The sequence below is a fragment of the Pseudonaja textilis genome, chromosome 3 (genome assembly GCF_049901715.1).
Source record: "Pseudonaja textilis isolate UNSWEBS1 chromosome 3, rPseTex1.2, whole genome shotgun sequence".
NCBI classification, from domain to species: domain Eukaryota; kingdom Metazoa; phylum Chordata; class Lepidosauria; order Squamata; family Elapidae; genus Pseudonaja; species Pseudonaja textilis.
Genome location: NC_141992.1, coordinates 50409174 through 50433999, shown reverse-complemented (window position 1 = coordinate 50433999; position 24826 = coordinate 50409174). Strand labels below are relative to the sequence as shown.

The 24826-nt window shown below is 37.1% G+C and overlaps 1 protein-coding gene across 2 annotated transcripts; it reads left to right on the top strand.

The window, feature by feature from the left end:
- Positions 1-1064: 1064 nt before the first annotated feature.
- Positions 1065-23606, top strand: MTCH1 (mitochondrial carrier 1). Of its 2 annotated transcripts, XM_087929644.1 has the most exons (12): positions 1065-1278; positions 2662-2746; positions 4025-4131; positions 5777-5854; positions 7655-7712; positions 9086-9137; positions 9380-9439; positions 12856-12949; positions 14265-14312; positions 15556-15623; positions 18229-18304; positions 20614-23606. In XM_087929644.1, exons 1-12 carry the CDS (start codon positions 1123-1125, stop codon positions 20683-20685), a joined length of 954 nt encoding a protein of 317 aa, XP_087785770.1. In that variant the 5' UTR covers positions 1065-1122; the 3' UTR covers positions 20686-23606. The 2 variants fall into 2 exon arrangements, with proteins under 2 accessions (XP_087785770.1, XP_087785771.1); XM_087929645.1 differs by lacking the exon at positions 15556-15623.
- Positions 23607-24826: the final 1220 nt, after the last annotated feature.

Genomic DNA, 24826 nt, shown 5'->3' with positions numbered 1-24826 from the left:
CAGACGTCCCACTGATCGCTTCGAACCATTATCCAGGCAAGAAATGGCTTCCTCCTCGGCTTCTTCTTTATAACGGATCAGTGTGTTTTATGCCTCCTCACTGCAATGGAAGCGGGCTCTCTCTCTCTCCAGCCAGTCCTGACCACGATCAGCTTCCGAGATCAGCCAGTGCCGGGCTTATGCGAAATGGGGGACTAGGTCAAGTCGCGAGCCTGGATTTTGTCAGAACCGAAGCGGAAAGTCCATGGAGGCAACTGGACTTTCTTGTTTTTTTTCTTTGAAGACATTGCACTTTTAATCCAAGAAGTGGCTTCAACGACTCTCTAAAATAATACAAATGACCAGCTGCCTGCAAGGAATAGAAATCCTTCCACTCTCCACCATGCAGTCAGAGCCGAGGAAGCTTCTAGGATGAGAAGCGAAACGTCTTCAAAGAAAAAAAACAAGTCCAGTTGTCTTCTGTGGGGAAAAGAAAAAAAAAGCACCTATGGAACAATCGCAGGGGAATTTTTGCACGGGGGACTGGGGGCAATCATTCGGCGTTGCTATGTGGCTTCGGTTTGCACCAGGAGGGCATGAAAAAAAAATCACTGTCATGCAAAAATAAAATAATATAAATGGTCGCCGAAGCACTGAGGCCAAATATGAGTCAAATGCATCAGAAGATACGAATTCCTCTCTTTGATGCTGCCCTCAGAGGACAGACGCGCGAAAATGGAGATACTGCAGGGATTTTTTTTCCTTCTTTTTGCTATGGAGAAATCCGCCCAGGGGGGCGGGGTCTGTGAGGAACGATAAAATGAGATTACGCTTCCTTGTCAATTGAGTAAATATAGCAGAAAGATCCCATAGTCGCCCTCGCTCCTGCGAGATCAGCGACACGATCTTCCCCTTGTCCCGGCAATAGGAGGGAAAGGCGATAGTTGTACCCTCGTTTCGTGTTCCGATTTGCCGGGCGCCTTTCTACCTGCATTTTTGTCTCTATGTGGGAGGCGGGCTAAGCCAACTGCTCCTTGCCATAGGGCCTTTGCTTCGAGGGACGTGATGACGCGAAAGGGTCTGGTCATGTGAACGCGGAAGAGCGCTTCCTGGTTGGATGCGGGCGGGGGTTGGGGGGAGGAGATGGCTGACATTCCTGTGGGTCCTGGGATTACTCCCGCCGTCGGACCGAGAATGGGACCCGGTCCGGCAGAAGGCGCGGACGCTCTTTTCGTCGCCCTGAGCGCTGGCTTCACGGTCCTCAGCCACCCGCTGCTCTACGTGAAGCTTCTGGTGCAGGTGCGGCTTGGGGACCAGTCCTCCAATGCAGGTGTCGGAGGGAAGGAGATGTCTTGCTCGGGGTGTGGGGACCTGTGGATTTGCAGCCTTGATAGGTGAGGGGCGACCGTTGAGGTCCGAGACGCCGCACGAAGGCAGTTCTTGATGGGTGTCCCTTTTTCAGGAGGCAATGGGACTTTCTTGGTTTTTTGCTTTGAAGACGTTTTGCTTCTCATCCAAGAAGCGTCTTCAGCTCTGACAGAATGGGGGAGAATGGAAAGGTTTCCCATTCCTTGCAGACAGCTGGTCATTTGCATCCTTTTAGAGGGTCCTTCAAGCACCTGGAGGTTTATCTGTGTCCTCAGAGTCACCTGGGTAGTGTTCCTGGTTCCTGCAATCTGCCATTTTTCTTCTGGAAATCCATTCCTACTCCCACACCATTCAAAGGATGTTCATCCCAAATCTACAGACTTCTTAATGGGTGCTTAGCTTTTTGCTCCTCGGGTCTGTGGGTGATCCATTATGAAGGGCTGGCTTTGCAAAAGCGGTGCCGATTTCCCTACAGCTCCTCTTTGGTGCATATACCATACAGGAATTTGGCTCCTTCAACTAGTTGCTTCCAAAAAGTCTTTTAAAAAAAGATGAGAGGATTAATAGATCCTAACAGATTTGTTACTGAAATTTGGGGTGGGAGGGTGGAAGATGTGAAGGCTTTCTTCTGATGTTTTATTGCCAATTTTTAGCTCTAGAGCCCTAAGATTTACTGCTGGCTTTCCTTCCCAGCAGTATGATCCTTTTGCTTTTGATTAAGTGCTTCAAACAACAATGAGATAACAGCAATAGGTATCCCTGCCTTTGGAACCCCAGAGATTATTTTCTACTGTTGAGTCTTCTCAAGCATATTTAATAACGTGTTTTGGTTCAGAAAAATTTAATTCAATGCAAAGGAGAGAACTAGAATGTGTTTTCCCAAAGTGTCTAGACTTCAGTATACCACTTAGCACAAAAAATTACTCACAAAAGAAGTACGAGTGTTTTGGGTCTATAAATAAAGTGTGTGCATACATGCATGCACATCAGGCTAGAAACTTGGAGACCATGAGTTCTATCCCTGCCTTAGACATATGAATCTAACTGGATGACTTGGGGTCAGTCTCTCAGCCCTGGGAAGATGGCCATGGTAAACCACTGCTGAAAACCTTGCAAGAAAAGTACAGGGATTATTAGTTCACACAGTCACTAGGAGTCAACAGTGGTTGAAATTTTAAAAAATGAAGTGAATAGAGTAGGGGTTGAGAGCAACAAGGAGTGGCTCTATCTGAGCTCTAAAGCTATGGATAAAGTTCACTGGGATGGAGATATTTGCAAGAAACTGGTGTTACTTTTTCCATTTATTTTTTTTAGGTTGGGCATGAACCTCTACCTCCAACTGTTGGGAGAAATTTACTGGGGAGGAAAGTATTATACCTTCCTGGATTTTTTACGTATGGTAAGCATGACCTGATCAAATTTGCCTATAGGTGTAATGAGAATAATGTAACCAACTCAGATAATGAATAAAAATATTAATACAACGCTAACTCAGATGTTTTCCTTTTCAACAAACATGATTGTTGAGTATACTTTTCTATAGTTCTACGTATCCACTGAATTAAATCAAACTTGCTTTTAAGTAGGAATCAGATTTTGTTATTGTTCAGATGTATAACAATATAATCTAAAACATTTTGTTCTTCTTGATTTAGAAGAATTTATGCTTAGAGCAAAACTCACAATTTGATCCTTAATATGTAAAAAAATCTAGTGATAAATAAGCCATAAAAACTTTGTATTTCTATTTAGCTTTTTTTTTCTTTTTGAGTAGGCAAACACATTTAAATTTATGGGCATTTTTTAATCATAAAGAAAAATTTCCTTCTTTAAAAGTCATTTTCTATAAAAAGATTTTGTTTCCATAATAATTGCAGTAGTTGAGAGGATTCAGCTAACTTCTTTTTGTCATATTAACTTATCTGGGAGAAAAGTTATTAGCATTTACTGATTGATATTGATTAGCAATCTATTTTGGAAGAGATGTGAACTCAGTTAAAAATGGAGGGACACATTTATGACAAGTACATAACAGAAAATACACAAATACAGTATAATTTGCTTTAGGGGAAAAAAAACCCAATGATTTGCATTTATTAGTATTTGCTGTTGATATACAGTATAAAACTTTATTCAGTTAATGTAGCTTATATTTAGGATTCTTTGGTAATACTGTTTTTTGCTTGCTGACTACATGATTGAACTCTTAATACTATTTTATAATCATTTTGTAAACTTGTTCTAATGAAACAGTTTCTCCTATAAACATATTTAGAGAACAAAATTTATTTTCAAGTTAGCTAAATATAGAGTCAGTTTTACAAGCTATTGCAGCATTATAACATATTAGCTATCTGAAGTTTATAGTACCTTAAACTTTATAAAATTCCTTCCAAAATATTTGCAAATTATTTAGATAATAATCTAAAGCCTTTTGGTTGGAAGGAGGCAACATAGCTGAGCACAAGTTAAAGGAATGTTCATACTCTCCCTTAACACTATAAAATCCAATGTAATACTTAAGATCACAGTTGAAATAGTTGAAAATGCAAGGTTTTCTCACAGCTTTTACCCTCTTAATGTCAGTGGATAGTTTAAATCCTAAGATGCATTATCATATATAGATACCCAGTCAACTGAATCATGATAAAGTAACTTCCGTGTAATTTATTTGTAGCCAGGCACATTGTGGAAGTGGATGGGAAAATGGGTCTTTTCCGTGGTCTTTCTCCTCGTATCATCTGTAGCATTTTATCTACCATAAACCGAGAACAAGTGAAGAAGGTACAGTATGTCACATATTTGTTCTGTAATCTCTTTGTGTTAAAAAGACTACTTGTGAGGCCAAATTGTGTAACAAATGTCTAGGCCAACACTTTCTCACAGTTGAAATCTCAGCTTCTGCATTTGCCTAGTTGGACTTTGGAAGGGATTCAAAACAGCAACAGCAACAATAGCAACAACTCTTGTTGTACAATAAAGCTGCTTCTTCCAACCAGTAATAGTGAAATATTTTTTAGAACCTGAGGTGCTGTACTTGAAAAGCAGTGGCAGTAGCTGACCTCATAGAGGAACCTAAAGCATATTGGATTCTTTTTAATGGTGTGAACTATTTCCTGAGTTCTCAGAATTTTATGCCACAGTTGCATATTGATAGCCTTCCTGAACTATATTTCTTATTAAGGTACCATCAAGTTGCTTTAGGACTATCTGAAAGTCTTTACCCTTGTGAGAATAAATAAAGTGCTGGTCCTTTCTTAGTAACATTTTATTTCCTGCGAAGGACTGTTAGTTTGTCAATCCTTGGCCTGTCTTTGACAGTGGGACTGCTAATTTCACTTTTCTACTATTTAATGACACATCCTCATTAAGAATGGAAGATGGGTTGGTCTGTCTCTTGCCAAGACAAGTTGGCCACCATCCATGCCTGCTTGCAAAGCTCCAAAACCTCAGCACTGTCTCATTCAACTATGTAGATTACTGTTTCCCTCCATTGTGGCCAATGCTTAGAAGAGCAATTCTTTCATATTTCTTCAACCAAAGTGTAGGCTTGCCCATGCTGTGGTTCAAAAGGACCAGCATGCTTTTGAGCTGAACATTTTCAGAGATCCGTGTTTCCATTACTATGTTAATGCAGCAGTGCCATGACTCAAAAGAAGGAAAGCTGGAGCGGGGAGGGGGCTGGAAGAGAAAGCAAAGTTGAATGATTCTCTGGGTTAAAGTCCTCACTCCATACTCCAGGTAGTCCTTGACTTACAACTGGTCATTTAACAAAAGTTTGAAAGTACAGTGGCCTCAGAAAGGGTGCTTGGTGGGGAGAAGAAATCTTGTGGTGGGCTGCAGAAATGAACCTTAGATTTGGGGGATCTATTTTTTTTTTCCTGCAGTTCGCATACTAGTTCTCTTCCTTACATGGAGTGGGGCGGGGGGAATACTGCAATGGTCTACAGAAATGAAGCTTCAATCCTGAAGAACCCCCTTTGGCAGGCAACTCTTTCAGTCTGTCTGCTTAACCACCAGGGTGACTGCTTAACAACTGCATCTGGGAGAGCCAGGATTGTGGTCATTGAACAAAGTGGTCATATAGGCACCTCGCTTAATAATTGCTTCACTCAGTGTGAGATTCCAGTCCCAATTGTCATAAGTTGATGACTTTCTGTATATTGGATTATCACATTAGTCCAAGTACAGGTTACAACAAAACAATTAATGTATAGTAAAATGATTATTTTACTATACAATGAATGTATAGTAAAATAATCACCCCATGCACACTCCAATTTCTTAGAGGACAAGTAAAGTACAGATGTAATAACCTCTCTTCTATTCAAATCTTGGGAGTATCATTGTTAGAAAAATCTCATAAGTCAAATACTACTTGTTTATCATAATCAGGTCTCCTGAGTTTACTTTCTCTCTTATACCTCAGGCCTTCCCTCTAGAAGATATGGAGCATGTTTCCAATAAGGATGATATGAAGACATCTCTCAGGAAAGTGACAAAAGAGGTGGAACTTTAAAGCAAATTTTCTTTGCTCAAATATGTTATATTTGGAAAGACTATATATTTCAAAGAATAATTATGATTGACATGAATGTTGAATCCCCAAATCTTTTCTTTTCCAGTGTGATTAAGCCCAATTTGAAAAAATGTCTCAGAGCCTTGTGAGGTGGGAAAGACTATATAAATAGTATAAATTTAAGGATGCTAAGATTTCTCCTGCTAATCTATTCTAATGCTAAATACTAAAATTGTTAACATGGTTTCCTCTGATTATTTTTAATACATACAATCTTGAGGCTACTAAAAGTCGGGCCAATCTTTTAATGTTCAGGAAGTTTAAAAATGAACTAACACTTTAAAAAAATTCCTGTAGTACACTGAGTAAAACTGAAGTATCTCTCAAACTTATATAGCTTGATTTATTTTTTCTCTTTCAACTTACCTCACCATGTGTTTGCTGCATGGGTACTTTGGGGTTCTCTTTATCATCTTTGCTGCCTCTTTTTACAGGTAGTCCTGAAGTTATGATCACTCCTTAAATGACTGTTCAAAATTATGGGGCTGAATAAATGATACTTATGCTCAGTCCTCAAAGTTACCACCATTGCAATGCTACTCTTAGTGTATGATCAAAATTCAGGCACTTGGCAGCACATTTGCACTTACCACTATATGGATGATACAACTCCCCCCCCCGCCCCTTTCTTATGTGCCCTTTTGGCCCCCTGTACTTAGCAACCCCAGCCATCCTGTGTTCCACTGCCCAGCTGATCTCTGTCTTGCTACTCCTGCTGCTAACCCAAGCACTCCCAAACCTCACCCTTTTGCTTGACAGCTGCTGGTTGCATGAGACTTTCTTCCCAAGATCCTGTGCAGCTGTTTCTTTGTGTGAAACCTGGAGAAGAAGGGTTCACATGACCATTACTTGCCTCACAAAAGGCTAGGCCAAGCATACTGCATTGGCAGTGAAAACAAAACAATAGCAAAGGACACCTGGGTGGGGGAGTGCAGAGCAGCAGAGGCCTTAGAGTGCAGTAAGCCAAGGCCTGCTGGGATTGGGCTGGGATTTTCTGGGGCGGCTGGGGCTTTGGTTGCATTTCTGAACCAGGCTGGGGCAGCTCTGGCTTCCTGGGCAGCTATAGCTTTGCACTTACTGCTGGCCTGAGCTGGGGCAGCTGCAGCTTTGCACCGCTTTGCAGTTCAGAGGCTTCTTGCAGCCCTAGAGCCATGGTGTGCCAAGAAGCTCCTGAGCTGTGCTGTTCTGGGACTATTTTCCATCCCAGGAGACAGGGTGCAGGGTGGCCAAAAAGGCTTAATGGACAGTTGAGGGGAGTAGAAAGGTATGTAGTTTCTTATCAGGGGCTCAGAGCTGAGAGAGATCAAGCCAGGAATGGCTTGGATTGGGATGGGTCCTCCACTTACGATTGGTGGAATTTGGTTAATGGCTGCAAAGGGAAGTGCTGGGATTGTGGTTACAAAGCAATGGCACTAAGTATCACATGAGGTCAAGCTTTATGACCATATTGCTTAGCAGTGTAAATTCTGGTCCGGGTTACCATCGTAACTCAAGGACTACCTGTATCTGAATAATATACAGTATGTGATAGTCCTGTAGATCTGTAGTGTAAAACAGAATGACTTAGAATAGCATAGAAACTATATTACTATGTTCCGTGTAATCCAGCAAATACTTTTTTTCAAATAAGGAAACTAAGATATTTAACAAATTTCCCATTATGGTGTAATGATTGTGAGATGATTTGCTTAAGATAAAAAAAAGTGCTCTATTTTTGTATTTTATCAGACTTGCCATGAGATGATGATGCAATGTGTATCCCGAATTATTTCTCACCCACTTCATGGTGAGCTATGGAATCTGCTCTTGTCAAGTCCCATATCCATTTTGTGGTGTTTTTTCCTATAAAATTATAAAATTCATAATTTAAATTTATTTTATTTACACAAGTATCTGCACATTATGTCACTTTACTATGACCAATTTTCGGTTGATTCTGAGTAGTTATTTGTCAGGGATAGTGATGTGCAAAATGTTTCAACCTGAAACATTGTAGTCGAACATAAATGATTTGGACTTGAAATGAATTTAGCCTACCTCTACTTTTCATTCAAAATGATCTATTTTGAGGTGGGATCATTTCCGATGAAGTCAAAATGAGGTGTTTCAGCAACAGAATCTTTTGCTCTGAGAAGACTTTGCACACCTTTGGTTATATTATCCATATATTACCATATTTACCTAATTAGACATCCACCCCACCATACTAATCAACTGAGTAGAACTATTGAAAACAAAGGAATTGGCAGGACATACAAATAACTAGATGTTTCTTTCGAAAAGTGTATATGCCTTGAAAATTAGTCTGAAAATTAGTCCGAGCTTTCAAAAAGATCTTTTTTGCCTGATATATTTATTTTTAAAACTTTGCCTTCTCTTCTTTCTCTGTCCACTTAACTTCCACCTTCCTGGTGCTATTCCCCTTCCCTTCTTCTTCATATCCCTTCTGTTTTTACTGGAAGTAAGGAGGTGTGTAAGTTTGTAGGTGTGTGTTTGTGAAAGGAGTTTGAGTGTATAATAGTTGTATATGCAGGTGGGAAACATACTGATTTTACAATTGGATGTCTTGCATTATGGACAATACTATAATAAGTTATTAAAATTTGTTGCTTTGGGCCCTGGCCTATATTGGAGTGTGGTTCCTATCAGGATTATATACAAGTATACAAGTATGTGCACAAAAGTGTTTTAATGGCACACATTTACTGAGGAGGCATTTTCAGACTGGGTTCATCTGGAATTGACAATTCTAGATTGGCAAGATGAAAAAGTTAGGCATTTCACAGGATGTTTGTCTGTTGGTATATATTTTGTTCCTATCTACTTTTCCTGTGGTAAAGTGTCCTTAAATTCAGAGTGATCTTCATATTTATATATATTATACTTTTAATATCAAAAGAAGTAAGGCTCTGAATTCCAGGTCGCTGGGAATACAAGCCATTGATACTACTTTTGCAGATAATTGTTTTAGGTTTCCAATAGCCATCTGATACATCACTGTGGGAATCCTGGGAATTCTAAATTCCAGCGGCCTGTAGAATGTTTCAGTTGAAACTCCTTTTGGTATTATGAGTCAGTCAATGTTGAGATATTTTCTCAGTATAAAAATATGTAAGTGAACTACTTCTATATCCATATCTCTTGTTTTTTCTTCTGAAGTAATATCTATGCGCTGTATGGTCCAGTTCGTAGGACGAGAAGTTAAGTACAGGTGAGATCTTCTTAACATTCTATAACTCAATGTCAGAATAATAACAAAGGGTTTTATAGTATTGCACTGGGCAGTAGTAATAAAAATATTTTATCAATATATCAATAATTATTTCTAAGAAATATAGATGTTTCTTTTCCTATTATTGAAGAACAATGGCAGCAATGTGATAATTTACTTTAAGCTGAAGAGATGTCAGAGAGTACTTTGGCCCAGGTCTAATGGTTTTCCTTTGTCAACAGTAATATATTTAGTTCAGTCAAGACAATTTGGAAAGAAGAAGGACTCTTGGGATTCTTTGCGTAAGTAAGTCTATTCCAATTGCCAGCAAATTGAATTAAGCCTGAACTTGATGTGTTATTGAAGATCAGTTCTCATACCACTGAGAAGAATCAGCTCTTGTTCAGAATAATCAGCTTTCCTTAAGTTATAATTCAGTTCAAAGTTCAGAATTATTTATTAAAAGTGTATTACATGTGCTAATGCCTTTTGGCATTATATACAGGTGAAAAATTAGAATATTGTGCAAAAGTTCATTTATTTCAGTAAAGCAACTTAAAAGGTGAACCTAATATATGAGATAGACTCGTTACATGCAAAGCAAGATAGTTCAAGTCGTGATTTGTCATAACTGAGTTGATTATGGCTTACAGCTCATGAAAACCCCAATTCCACAATCTCAGAAAATTAGAATATTGTGAAAAAGTTCAATATTCTAGCCTCAAAGTGTCCCACTCTAATCAGCTAATTAAGCCATAACACATGCAAAGGGTTCCTGAGCCTTTAAATGGTCTCTCAATCAGGTTCAGTAGGAATCACAATCATGGGAAAGACTGCTGACCTGACAGTTGTGCAGAAAACCATCATTGACACCTTCCATAAGGAGGGAAAGCCTCAAAAGGTAATTGCAAAAGAAGTTGGATGTTTCCAAAGTGCTGTATCAAAGCACATTAAAAGAAAGTTATGTGGAAGGGAAAAGTGTGGAAGAAAAAGGTGCACAAGCAGCAGAGATGATTGCAGTCTAGAGAGGATTGTCAGGAAAAAGCCATTCAAAAGTGTTGGGGATTTTCACAAGGAGTGGACTGAGGCTGGAGTCAGTGCATCAAGAGCCACCACACACAGACGGATCCTGGACATGGGCTTCAAATGTTGTATTCCTCTTGTCAGGCCGCTCGTGAACAACAAACAACGTCAGAAGCGTCTTACCTGGGCTAAAGAAAAACAGAACTGGTCTGTTGCTCAGTGGTCCAAAGTCCTCTTCTGATGAGAGCAAATTTTGCATCTCATTTGGAAACCAAGGACCCAGAGTCTGGAGGAAGAATGGAGAGGCACACACTGCAAGATGCTTGAAGTCCAGTGCGAAGTTTCCACAGTCTGTGTTGATTTGGGGAGCCATGTCATCTGCTGGTATTGGTCCACTGTGCTTCATTAAGTCCAGGGTCAACGCAGCTGTCTACCAGGAGATTTTGGAGCACTTCATGCTTCCTTCACAGACAGGCTTTATGGGTGATGCTGACTTCATTTTCCAGCAGGACTTGGCACCTGCCCACATTGCCAAAAGCACTAAAACCTGGTTCAATGACCATGGGATTACTGTGCTTGATTGGCCAGCAAACTCGCCTTACCTGAACCCCATAGAGAATCTATGCAGCATTGCCAAGAGAAAGATGAGAGACATGAGACCGAACAATGCAGAAGAGCTGAAGGCCGCTATTGAAGCATCCTGGTCTTCCATAACACCTCAGCAGTGCCACAGGCTGATCGCTTCCATGCCATGCCGCATTGAGGCAGTAATTGCTGCAAAAGGGGCCCAAACCAAGTATTGAGTACATATGCATGCTTATACTTTTCAGAAGTCCGATATTGTTCTATGTACAATCCTTGTTTTATTGATTGCATGTAATATTCTAATTTTCTGCAATTGTGCATTTGGGGTTTTCATGAGCTGTAAGCCACATCATCACAATTATGACAAATCACGACTTGAACTATCTTGCTTTGCATGTAGTGAGTCTCATACATTAGTTTCACCTTTTAAGTTACATTACTGAAATAAATGAACTTTTGCACGATATTCTATTTTTTTGAGTTTCACCTGTAAAAGAGAGAAAGATAATACTTGACAATTTACTGTCTCTTTTAGTCAGACACAATTTCACACACAAATGACAATCTCCCATAAAATAATTGGACTTTCTCCTTCATAAAGTTCCTTGATATATTTTTGAAGAATTGCAAGGCCTGTTCAAGCACAGTGAATAATTAGGACTGATTCAAACTAGGAAATTATTAATCTATTTCTGCACTTACATTTTAATCAGTGCTAAATTTAACTAAGTTTTTTTTACTTAAGGATATATAGAATAAATCAGTAAAGTTTTTTTGAATTAGAAAATAGACATCACTGTATTAAATTAGGAATATGATCAATCTATACATTTCCTGGTCACCAAGATTTGCATCTCGTATGATTGGCTTTTCTTAAGATTCTCAATAAAATCTTAAGAGATTCTACTTTAAATTTTCTGAATGGTCCAAATCCTTTCTCTAACAGCCAAAAAATGGCAAAATATTGCATGGATAAAATGAACTGAGAGATCCAGGTTGTTGCTTGCTCTCTCTCTCAGTCCTTGGAAAGAAGCAATGCAAATCACTTCCAAAACCTTGCAAACAGAAATGAACAACTTAGTCTGGACTGAGAGACTTTTAAATGGCACACTGGTGGCCTTCCTCCAAAACTCAAATGAAACCAGAGCAAAACAGTATATAGAACCAAGACAAATATTAGATATTTAATCTATAAGGAATTACAATATTAAAGGACTTGCTATTGCTCACTTACTTAATAATTCCCCTTCTATTCATTTCCTATCACATTATCACTGTTGGAAAACCTTTTGAAAGGATGTAAACATTCAGGAACATGGCCGTTTTATCTGCAAACAATTTGCATGCCTGAAACCTAACTTCCAGGAATTTTTTTTCCGGAAAGAGAAATGAAAGGCATAAAGAAGATAATATTCTATCTCATGGCGAGTGAGTTTTTACATTGACAGAATAAAACATGAAAAAAGGGTCTTTTCATCCACCATATCCTTCCTGGAACAGAGTAGCCAACAAACTGGTAACATCTAAAGTAGATGTACTAGTATTAGCAGTTAATTAGAAAATAGGGTAGGCTGTAGCAAGAATATAGCTTTCAATCAGTATGGACCCTTGGATGGTTGAGTTAGTAAAATCTTTCTGTTGCAGTTAAACATTGGCACATGCATAATTAGTGACTGTATTATCCTGTGGATATAGATACAATACTAAATGACTCATCATCACTTTTTGCATGCTCAAAATTATTTACTATTGCTGAATTAATTAATTAATTCATATTTATGATTAGTTTTCTAAGGCATATTGCTGTGTATCGGATTTCTTTGTTTTCTGTGCATTAACATTTGGCCTAGGTTCATTCTTTCTTTTCTTTCCTCAATGTGCATTAGAACATTGATGAAGTTCTAGGATCTTGTATCTTTCATTTTCTTACTACATGCCTTTGGACTTGATTTAGTCTCTAAGCTCCAAACAATCTCTCTAGGTATTTGTATTCCAAATACAAATTTCATGTGTGTAGTCTTTACATACTTTACTATTATTATTTTCTAAACTGTATGAGGTTAATTTAAGAGTATTGTTATTTAATATTTTCTCTTTTCTTTTCCCTCAGAGGTTTAGTTCCTCATGTCCTAGGTGATCTTATTTTTCTGTGGTGTTGCAACCTTCTGGCTCATTTTATCAACACTTACGCTGTGGATGACAATGTGAGTGATGAGTAATTTTATTGTACTCTAAAATTTCTTCCCCAAAGATCCATTGCAGTGTAGTGGGCTGCTCCCAGCTAAGGGGCACGTTCATACCTCAGCCATGAAAATTCATTTTGAACCAGTTGTACATCCTCAGTCCAATCCACCTCATATGTGTGGTGGTTGAGAGGATAAATATACATCCCCAGGTAGACTTCCATGCAAGCCTGGGAGAAAGGGATATAAATCTAATAAATAATTCATCATGATGTCAAGCAAGAAAGTGGATTGAAAGAAACCAGAATTTCACAAGTTTAGGTATTATTATACAACAATTATTTTGTTCCGGCCAATTTTTCTTTTTGTTTGTTTTATGCTGGCAGTTTTCCCATATTCATTTACTTTTTTTTACAGAAAGTAAACTAAGTCTAAGGAAAAACAAAATATACCAAACATTGAAAGGTATTTCCTAACTAATAATAAAATTTGGTATTTCTGCTTATTGTTGAGATAATTCCCTATTAGGGGAATGCGCGCATACAGGGAGACATAGTGAGAAAAGTGAAGAATAACACACACACACAGCACACAGATACACTGTACAGTAAATGTAGGTTTTTACTTCCAATAAACGTTCAAGCAAAGTTCAAGATAAGCAGTCCAAGTCATTCACAGGTAGAGCAATCAGTGTTCATTTCAGGGATAATCCAAATATGAAAGTGCAGTATCAAAAACAGTTCGGTAACAGACTTACATGAATGATCAGTAACAGTCATTAGGAGGAACAGCAAAACTCTACAACAGAAGGAAACACTGAGACTCACCCACTTCACAGAGACACTATTCTGAGACTAAACAACCCAGGTTTCTGGCTCCATCTTATGGCCATTTGAGAAACCACACCCAATTACAGTTTTAGGATTCTCTTAAAGATACAGTATTAAAATGTCTATCCTGGTTTTTATATTTCCAACCCAAATAACTGTTAGGTGACTTACATTCCTAACAGTTATTAATAAGATTCAAATATTACACTTGGTCCAGTGTGACTAAAGTTAATTATAGTCAAGTAGGGTCTTATTCTAATTAATCTCTTGACTTTGTTCCTAATAAAATTATAGTTGCATTGGTTCCCCCCGCCCCCCCCCATCTCTTATGATGCCATTCCTTCTGAGGGTCAATTATTGATGAGATTGCTATTGTGTTAAGGCTTCTGCCATCCATGTGCCTTAGCAAGAGTTTATTGCCAAGTGTTTTCCTGTATTTATTTAACATGTATGTTGCCCTGGTCCCCAAGAAACTTTTGGATTTGGATTATTGTTTTTTCTTACAGTTCAACCAAGCTTCTGTCATTCGGAGCTACACTAAGTTTGTGATGGGGGTATGTAAGATTTGTGCCTTTTGAAATGTGTATAGTTGCATGTTCCTGATTCACAGCTCTTGTCGCTCCTCCCAGGCTTTATCTCTAATATCTTAGGAGTGCAGTTTCCAGCCAGCATGGCCAAAGCCAATTCCATTCTCTGAATTGGGGGGAAAAACAGAAGTCTTGGCAGCACTTTTCCAACTAACAGATTTTATTAAAAGGCATAAGCTTTTGTGAACTGTGGTTCACTTCATCAGATGTTTGAGTGACTTGATATACATATAATATAAAATGAGATGCTGGGAAAGAGAGAGAGGAAAGCAGGTTGATTACACAGATGAAGGTTTGGATGTGAGACAGATTACAAATACCTCACCAATTGATAATTGTAATATGTAAAAAAAAAAAAAACCCGTCATGTGGAGCTCTTTTGAGGCAGCTTGAACATTTTTTGATCTGTATGAGTTCAGCAACCTCAGAAAGTCTTATCAAACACAAATGGTTCCAGGAGGCCAAGCCTTTTCCTTTCAGGTCTCTAGTTGGATGGTTCAGTTCCTTGGGATTTGAAATCTCACAATGGAGAAATTGACTTCTGTCCCACTCTCCTGCTACTCTACCCAGCCCTGTTAGTCTTGGTATCAGGTGCCAGTGCTGAGCAACCAGATGGGTAGCAACTACATGTAATTGGAGTTCTAGTATAAAAAGAGTCAGCTCTCCGTGAATTCTTCTCTCCTTACCCTTATAAGTCCTAGCTGTCTGGAGATGGCAGTGATCATTTGTATCGCAGGCTTTTTTTTTTTTAAAGGAAAACACTACTATAACTCTGGAATAACTAAAGGCAGTTAATATCAGTTTACATCTCAGTTGGCTGGGAATAAGACTAAAGCAACATTATGATGGTCTATCTTTTCAGAACAGTTGGTGAGAAATCTTTTGCTGCAATTAATAGGAACTGAAGATATATTCTGCTTTCCAGATGTACATATTAACAGAAAAGTGCAGCTGCACTATACTAAGTACTGAGGACTCCTTTAAGTGCAGGCTTTTTTTTTATTTATAATTGCTTCTGTGGCCCACTGAATTGGTTATATGTATATTACTGTAGTAATATGTAACCCAATTCTGGTAAAAAAAAATAGTAAACTTGTCCTCTCCTATTACTTTTGCACAAAATCTTGTTTACCTACAATATTTGCTTTTTTTTTTTTTTTGCTTAACTGTGAAGAATAGAAGGAATGCCTCAGATATTTCTTTGTTACAGATTGCCGTGAGCATGTTGACATACCCTTTTCTTCTTGTGGGTGATCTCATGGCAGTGAACAACTGTGGGTATGTGATATTAAACCCCACCCCCACTCCAGCAAATACATCTTAATCTCTCTAGTGAAAATTTAGTAGGCTTCCTGTTTGGCAGAATTACTCAATAGTCTCAGTTTCCTAGATAAAAGACTTTAAGTCTTGTATGCATAAAGAAAGCCAACACTACTTTCCTGTCTTCTTTGTCAAGAAATAAAAAAGAACTAGAGAGAGAAAATAGACTTTAATTTATACGGATAGATTTGGAATCAATGAAGGAAGAAAATAACTGGTTGGTTGTATATGTGTCTGGGTTGTGTTTGGGACAAACATTATTTTTATCAATTACATGCATTTTTAGTTTAATAAACATAAAGCATATACATTCTTTTTTGCAAGTATGTTTCAAGTTTATAAACATTGACAATTTTCAAATGACAGAAAACTTAATGAAGAATTTCTTATCCTATAAATTTGTGCAATATCTAACTAGAGAATGCACAAGTAACACATTTTGCAGATAACTTCCTTTCTTTTTTATTACAATTTATTTTAGAAGTGCAGTCAGAAAAATGATAAGGGAAGAATGAAAAGAGAAAAAGGAAAAATTAATAGAAAGGGAATTTACAGGCCTTATAATACCAGCTACAGGTGAAACTCGAAAAATTAGAATATCGTGCAAAAGTTCATTTATTTCAGTAATGCAACTTAAAAGGTACTGAAATTTATTTCAGTAATACAACTAATATATGAGATAGACCCATTACATGCAAAGGAAGATAGTTCAAGCCGTGATGTGTCATGATTGAGATGATTATGGCTTACAGCTCATGAAAACCCCCGATCCACAATCTCAGAAAATTAGAATATTGTGAAAAGGTTCAATATTCTAGGGCTAGGCTCAAAGTGTCCCACTATAATCAGCTAATTAAGCCGTAACACCTGCAAAGGGTTCTTGAGCCTTTAAATGGTCTCTCAGTCTGGTTCAGTAGGAATCACAATCATGGGAAGACTGCTAACCTGACAGTTGTGCAGAAAACCATCATTGACACCTTCCATAAGGAGGGAAAGCCTCAAAAGGTAATTGGAAAAGAAATTGGATGTTCCCAAAGTGCTGTATCAAAGCACATGAATAGAAAGTTATGTGGAAGGGAAAAGTGTGGAAGAAAAAGGTGCACAAGCAGCAGGGATGACTGCAGCCTGGAGAGGATTGTCAGCCATTCAAAAGTATTGGGGATTTTCACAAGGAGTGGACTGAGGCTGGAGTCAGTGCATCAAGAGCCACCACACACAGACGGATCCTGGACATGGGCTTCAAATGTTGTATTCCTCTTGTCAAGCCGCTCATGAACAACAAACAACGTCAGAAGCATCTTACCTTGGCTAATGAAAAATTGAACTGGTCTGTTGCTCAGTTGTCCAAAGTCCTCTTTTCTGATGAGAGCAACTTTTGCATCTCATTTGGAAACCAAGGACCCAGAGTCTGGAGGAAGAATGGAGAGGCACACACTGCAAGATGCTTGAAGTCCAGTGCGAAGTTTCCACAGTCTGTGTTGATTTGGGGAGCCATGTCATCTGCTGGTGTTGGTCCACTGTGCTTCATTAAGTCCAGGGTCAACGCAGCTGTCTACCAGGAGATTTTGGGGCACTTCATGCTTCCTTCACAGACAGGCTTTATGGGTGATGCTGACTTCATTTTCCAGCAGGACTTGGCACCTGCCCATACTGCCAAAAACACAAAACCTGGTTCAATGACCGTGGGATCACTGTGCTTGATTGGCCAGCAAACTCACCTGACCTGAACCCCATAGAGAATCTATGGGGCATTGCCAACAGAAAGATGAGAGACATGAGACCGAACAATGCAGAAGAGCTGAAGGCCACTATTGAAGCATCCTGGTCTTCCATTACACCTCAGCAGTGCCACAGGCTGATAGCTTCCATGCCTCACCGCATTGAGGCAGTAATTGCTGCAAAAGGGGCCCAAGCCAAGTACTGAGTATATATGCATGCTTATACTTTTCAGAGGTCCGATATTGTTCTATGTACAATCCTTGTTTTATTTATTGCATGTAATATTCTAATTTTCTGCAATTGTGCATTTGGGGTTTTCATGAGCCATAATCATCACAATTATGACAAATCATCTCTTGAACTATCTTGTTCATATATTAGTTTCACCTTTTAAGTTGCATCACTGAAATAAATGAACTTTTGCACGATATTCTATTTTTTTGAGTTTCACCTGTATAACATTTCAAAATTACATGTTATACATCTGCCTGCTGCAGATCAATGTAAAATACTTAGTATTTTAGGTCAGTCTTAAAATTAGTCAATATTAAACTTTGGTAAGTATATAATAATTGGCAACCATATCCACTATGAGTCAAATTATATAATACAGACTGAGTTTTTAAAAATTGAAAGTTCTGCCTAATCCATAAAATGGGCATATCTAGCACATTGTAGAAACATTTATTATAATCTTATGTTAGGAAAAACTCAAGGCAGTTTCTTTCTAAGGCAAAAACATGTTTTTTTTCTGTAGCAAACAGACTTGTTGCCATGTATGCCTTGCTTGTTACTTTCTCTGTCATATATATGTTCTCATCCGACAGCTTTCTTTGCTATGTAGGTTACTTGCTGGGCTTCCTCCATACGTACCTGTGTTTTCTTCTTGGATTCATTGTTGGAGACACCTTAGTGCTCAGGTGAGCATCATTCTTTCTCTGAAATGGATATTGGCCCATGTAAATAATTCCACCTTTCTTTTTTCTTTTGTTTTACTGTTTCTTACCTTATTCTGAATTACATGCACATAAAATCTAGCAGCAGACAAAATTGTCCTCTTGTTGACTATGAAAAAGATTGCCTTCCCTCACCTTTTATTTTAAAATTTTCTTCCTTTCCTTCTTTGAAAGCTCCTTCAGTCTTTTCTCACTGAAGGGAATTTACAGTGCATGGGTTTTTTATATGTGTTATATTAAGTAGAGATTTAATATAACACCATAGAGATGGATAGCTAAAAGGCACAACTTGAAATCTGGCAAGAAAAGGCGGGGATCCAGTTTTAAATTTTGCTTTGCTTCTTCTAAAAAACACTACTTTTTATTGAAGATAAAAGACTTTGTTAACTTGCCTGTGCGTCAAAACATTTTAATAACTTTTATATATTAGTTGGTTCCTGTTTTCTTTCTCCCCTTATACTTTTAACACTTGAGGTTATTAGTTGCATTTTTCTAATTGTATATATCTCTTGCTTTATTTTAATCTAAACTATGACATCATTATTTGCCTTTATATGCATATTTTTTATTTTCTATAATATTAGTATTATCAGTTCAATGGTGTTTTTCAGCATGTTTTAAGAAGTGCAAACAGGAACATTCTATGCCTTTATTAATTTATTTTAACATCATCAGTGTCAGGGTTCTGACCAATGCCCTAATAAAATCAGGAAGCTCAAGCCATTTCTCAAAAAAAAAAAAAACCAACTGTTTACAAGGAGCACCATGTCAGCACTAAGTGAAGCCAGCTCTGACTTTACCCAGTTCACACCTTGCCTCTGACCCTGTTGCCCCCTCTCCCCAAGGTGTGTCACCAGTCACATTCCCCAACAAACAATTTCACAGTCATAGAAGTCACTCCCTCCAGCCACAGCGGGTCTCTGTGGAGATGGCCTTGACTTCGGCCAGCTAGGCTGTGTCTTGTTTTGACTGAGGTGTGAATTCCTCAGTTCAGCTGTGAGGCGCAATTTTCCATCCCCCTGCCTATGGAAGCAGGTCAAGAAAGCTTCATGAGTTGACAATAAGAACATATGATCAGATGACAGCTTGAATTCTGCTCATTTTTTCTTCCCCCTATCATTTGTTTATACATACTCTAATTATATATTTTTTTGTCTAAATAGGGGCGTCAATCTAAGATTTTTCTTATGTGTTTTCTAATAGTGTTCTCCATGCAGTAAGAACTCATTCTTCTTTTCTTTCAAAAGTTTATACAAATTTCATTCATGTGCAGAGGGGAAAAAACAGAAATATTTTAGAATTAAGGTTGTTCATTGGAAGGAACAGTGTTTCATTTTCACATCTAGTAATCTTGGATAGATTTTTGCAAGTGAAAACAGATTTTGTGTTGCCTTTGACACTTGCAGTATATAATAAAACCTATAGAACTATATCACATTATTGTTAGTCATACCCCTTTGTAACCATTTATTGATACAGTATATTTATTTGAAAAACAATGACACTTTTAAAAATAAACTTTAACAATGTATCTCAATGAGTATCCAAGGTTTTCTATTCATCAGACATAGCAAGAACTGGAAATTGATTTTACATTTAAGATAAATCTACCAAAAAAAAGCATTGTGGTACATTTGAGAAGTTTTTCATTCCAGTGCTCCAGCTCTCATAACAAAGAAGCTGTATATTTTTTAAACTGAGTTTCTGTAAAACCTTTTAAATACCACTGTTCAGAAGCAAAGAGTTTTTGATTCCCTGTCACTGAACCTTGTTCACTTAATGTCTTTTTGTCGTGCTGCCTAAAAGGAAAATAAAGCGTGTCTTAAAAGCTTCTAAATAGCTAGTATGGAGAATTATTTTGCCCTCATGAAGGCTTTGGGAAGCTTTCATTTGAAATCCTACTAGGAATAGAGAAGAAACACATCAGACACTAAAATGGTGGTGATGGGGGGAGACCAGGGTTGCCATTGAAAATAAATTTGTGCTCCATGTGAATTGAATCTCTAGGCAATATCTTTCCTCTGGCTGACATCATCTTGTAGTAGCATTATATTTGCTTTCTTTCATCAACATTCAAAAAGTTACAATTTTTGTCCAGCTCTCCACATTTTGTTTTACATAGATATATTCCCATGCTCTCTGAGCCTGAAGTTTCACTGAAGTATTGTGGTCTCTCTGTCCCTGTGATTATTGCAGTTCTCAGTTGATCAGCAAGAAGTTGCAACAGATCTTAATAAACCATTTTCTATAACATGTTCCTCTCCTTTCTCCAGGGGCAGCTCTTCAGAGGTTCCAGCCTACTTTTTCGTAGAGCATCCACACCAGCAACTTTTTTTGTTGACTAATGTGATAGACAGAAGCAAACTTAGATCCTTGTAGAAGAGACTCTAAAACTGCTTGTTTTTCCCATTCTTTTTCATTTGTAAAATGAAAGGCTTTCAGCAGTAAGAACAGCTCATTTCAGAAAGCTTGACAACAAAATGTTCAGATATTTCTGGCTAGATCTTGCCTGCCAGATGAAGGGAACAGTGCTGGTCAGGCCTTAGATCAAAGGGGCAGCCTAAATAATGATGACTTTTCAGGTTTTCAGGCATAGTCATGGTTTTGCAGGATATAAGAAGCTGATTTACCTTTTTCCCTAAATAAGATCTAAGATGGAATGCAGATTTCCCCGTTTAGTACCATTAGAGAAAACAGCTTAAACTTTATCTCTTTATCAGTTTTGGTTTTTTGCCATGTAATTTAGTCTACATATTAAATCCAACCGATGTTGGAATACCTTTCATTCCTAACATTTAGCAAAACCACAAACACCCTTAATACTGAATTTTTTAATCATGACATGTATAAACCTGATTGTTTAGATTTTGTAATATCTCTAGGCAGCTTATTGAACATCATCTATTTTTAAGTTAAATATTTGACAGACACTTCTTAAACCCTAGCGTAGAATGGATTATTTACATGGATCTATCCAGAATATTTTTTGTTTTGTATTTATTACAAATTTAAGCTCGATTCCGGTAGTTGCCGACTTATGACCACAATAGAGACCAGAATTTCTGTTGCTAAGCAAGGAAGTTATTAATTGAGTCGTGTCCATGATCTTGGTTGTTAAGTGAATCAGTGCAATTGTTAAGTGAATCAGTGCAATTGTTAAGTGAATCATGCAGTTGTTAAACAAATCCAGCTTTCCCTATTGACTTTTCTTGTTGGAAGCCAGCTGGGATGGTTGCACATGGCAATCACATGACACCCAAAACTGGTTGCCAAGTCTCTGAAATTTGATCACCTGACCATGGGATGCTGTGACGGTTATAAGTAGGAGGGCCAGTCATAACTCACCTTTTTCAGTGCTGCTGTAACTTTGAACAGTCACTAAACAAATGTTTGTAGATCAAGAAATACTGTATGTTGTGATTTAGGAAGAATTCTATAATAATGATAATTGGGCTACAGATCCCTTAGTACAAGAAAAGGTCATGTATGTATGATAATTGAGTTGTGGTAGTTCTCATGTCATACAGAGACATTCCAGATGTCAGACAGAACACTTTTTTGATATTAAGATTCAATACAGCTGCAGAGATAATACATCTGACAATAACAATTATCAAGTCAGGCTTTTGGGGGTGATTTCTGACCAAAGTAAAGTAGTAAGAGCCAAGAAAATGATTTTGCTAAATACCATGAGCAGTATTTTTTCTGGTCAGCGATGTTATATAAATATGAAATAATATTGCACTACATTACTGATTTTATTTTTTGATAAAAACTTGGTTGTGCTGGGATGCCTACTGCAGGTCACTTATTCCAGCTAAGCAGCATTTGCCATGTGAACACTTAACTCATTAGATCATAGTTAGCTTTTCTAGTATTTACTTCAGATTGTAAGTTTACTGATTCAAAATTCACTAAATACAGATGGAATGGCTTTTGGACAAACCGCTACAGGATTGCACTATTAACATAGTTTTTACTGCTGAGCTTTTCCTAACATTTAAACAACTTGGCCTTACTTGCAATTCCTACAATCAAATTACTCATTATATTACTTTTTGCTACAAAGAGATCTGTCAATTAATGTGAGTCCCACTTTAAGCAGCTTTGCAAATAGCATAGTAAATTTATATTTCTGGTGAAGGAGTATCTTTTTTACCAATTAAATATTCTTGCCTGCTGACAAATTGTCATATTCAGATTACTTACTCATGTGAATAGTCTTAAATAGAGCCAAAGGAAGACTGAGTACTGTAAATGAAAGTGAGAATTCATGTGGCTTTAGTTCGAAATTTTATACAGTTAAATCATGCATATCACAAGGTAAGAAAAAGCTATTTTCAAATTACAATCATGCAGAACAAACCACAAAGGGAAAAAGGGAAATATGCTGCTTTGTCTTTTTGGTGCTACTGTTTAAAAAACCTGAATTGATGTTGGTCATCGGGAAGCTTAACTAAAGAATAAAAATGTAACATTGGGATTCTGAAGTACATTAATTCATTGTACAATATTAATACTGAAAATGTTGCTCAGCAAGCTGTGTTCCAGCTTTATCTATACACAGAAGAAAGTCTTGTTTCCATCTAGGTTTGCTGTAAATAGAGCCAGTGACTCCATACCATTTAACTTTGGTGGTAGGTTTTATGTTTTCTGCATGTGTGTATTACTCAGTAATTCCCAAATGGATCTGAGCTGGCTTCAGGAAAGCATTGAAGTGCTTTCTGGGTCAGGAGCCAAGTGCATTAATTTTGTAACTTTCATACAGTGAAGTATGGTATGTCTATTTTGTCATTGTTTTTCTTGGTATTTTCTTTTAACCCAGAAAGGAAAATATTCACAATCTCTTGCTTCAGAAAAGTTGTAGGAATTCTTTAAAGGGATGAAATTTGTCTTCCAAATGCAGTGGCCCAGAAATTTTATTTTATCATCACAATCTTTTGAGCCAATATATTTGTCCTGATGATTTGAGGATTACATCTGAAAAATATATTGTGTAAATATTCGGCGCAATTTATTGGGGAACAGTTTTTATGGAATCTAGAATCTATGGTGCTTCCATAGCTTCTGATCTTTGCCAAAATTTTAAAGTTGTTTATGTCAAAGTAAATGAACAGCTACAGCAAATTAATTCAAAGCTTACTTGATATCTGTTTGAAAATAAAATGTGAAAATAACCTCAACTGTATTAATATTGCTTGTTAATGTAAATAAGTAAATGAATTCAAATCTTATTTGACATTTTAAAAATAAAATGTGAAAATGACTTCAATTGTGTTAATATTGCCTATAGGCTTGTAGTTTTTATCTTTAAATACAGCTAGATAGTCAAGAAAAAAAATTGCACATTTGAATCTAGTTCCTTCTGGTATCAAGTTGAGAATATAAAATCCAGGTCTAAAAAGCAAGCAAAATGCTTTCTATTCTATCCAAACCATTTTAAATGGATATTCGTTCCTTGCCCTGAATTAGATATTATAGCTGATGGTATTGTTTTCAGATAAAGATAAGTGAATACAGAATACAGGCCAAGAAAGAAGTGAAATTTTGAAGGTATTTTTTTCTGAGTAATAGGGTGGCCTTTTTTCTTAAATTCTTTATCAAGTAACTTCTAGAATGTAGATTATTTTAAAGAGAATGATAGTATTTGGTATCTTGGTTCTGTTGCAATATTCTTTTAAAATAAAGATTGAATTAGGTCCTAGTTCTTATTTTATTTATTTATTCATTCTTATCCATGCTATTTTTGGACAAAATTTTATGTCATTTTATTTAATCTTTAAAATCTTTTAGTGTGCTTTTAGTTTTGTCAAAGTTGTTAATCATAAAATGTGCAAATTGAGCTCAGCCATGATAAGTCAAGGCTAACTACATGAACTACTTATCTTTTAAAGATACCAGTTTATGACATACTTACATAGATTAAATGCTTTATAATTAGGAACACAATTCTATTTACATTCACTCTGAATTAAATTCTATTGACTATAATATGAGTAGCTCCTATGAAAGCACATACTGTTATAAGCCAAGTATGAGCTGATAAAACCACAGTGAAGGTCATACCTGTGTCATGTAATGACTCATTAACATTAGACAAATTATTGTCTCTTAGCCTCAATCAATATCCACTTTTTGAGTCAGAGAAGAAAAGTGACATACTTAATGAACAAGTAGAAATGATTAAATGGGGATTACTAATGCTTTATATATGGAAAGCTTTGAACAGTACTATTCCAAAACAGTAATTTTTAAATAAATCTGATGGTGGTTTTACCCTTCTTTAACATGATGATGATTATCTAAGCAATAAAAGCCATATTAATTTTTAAATTAGACTATACAAGTGGTATTTTTTCTTTCCTGTGCAGTTTGAGATTTCTTAGACTTCTGTCTTTTGCCACCTTCTGTCCTAATTTATCCCTTTAAACTAAAGGCCAGTACTAAGTTTTGTTCAGTCATTGCGTTTTGAAAATAGTCTTATTA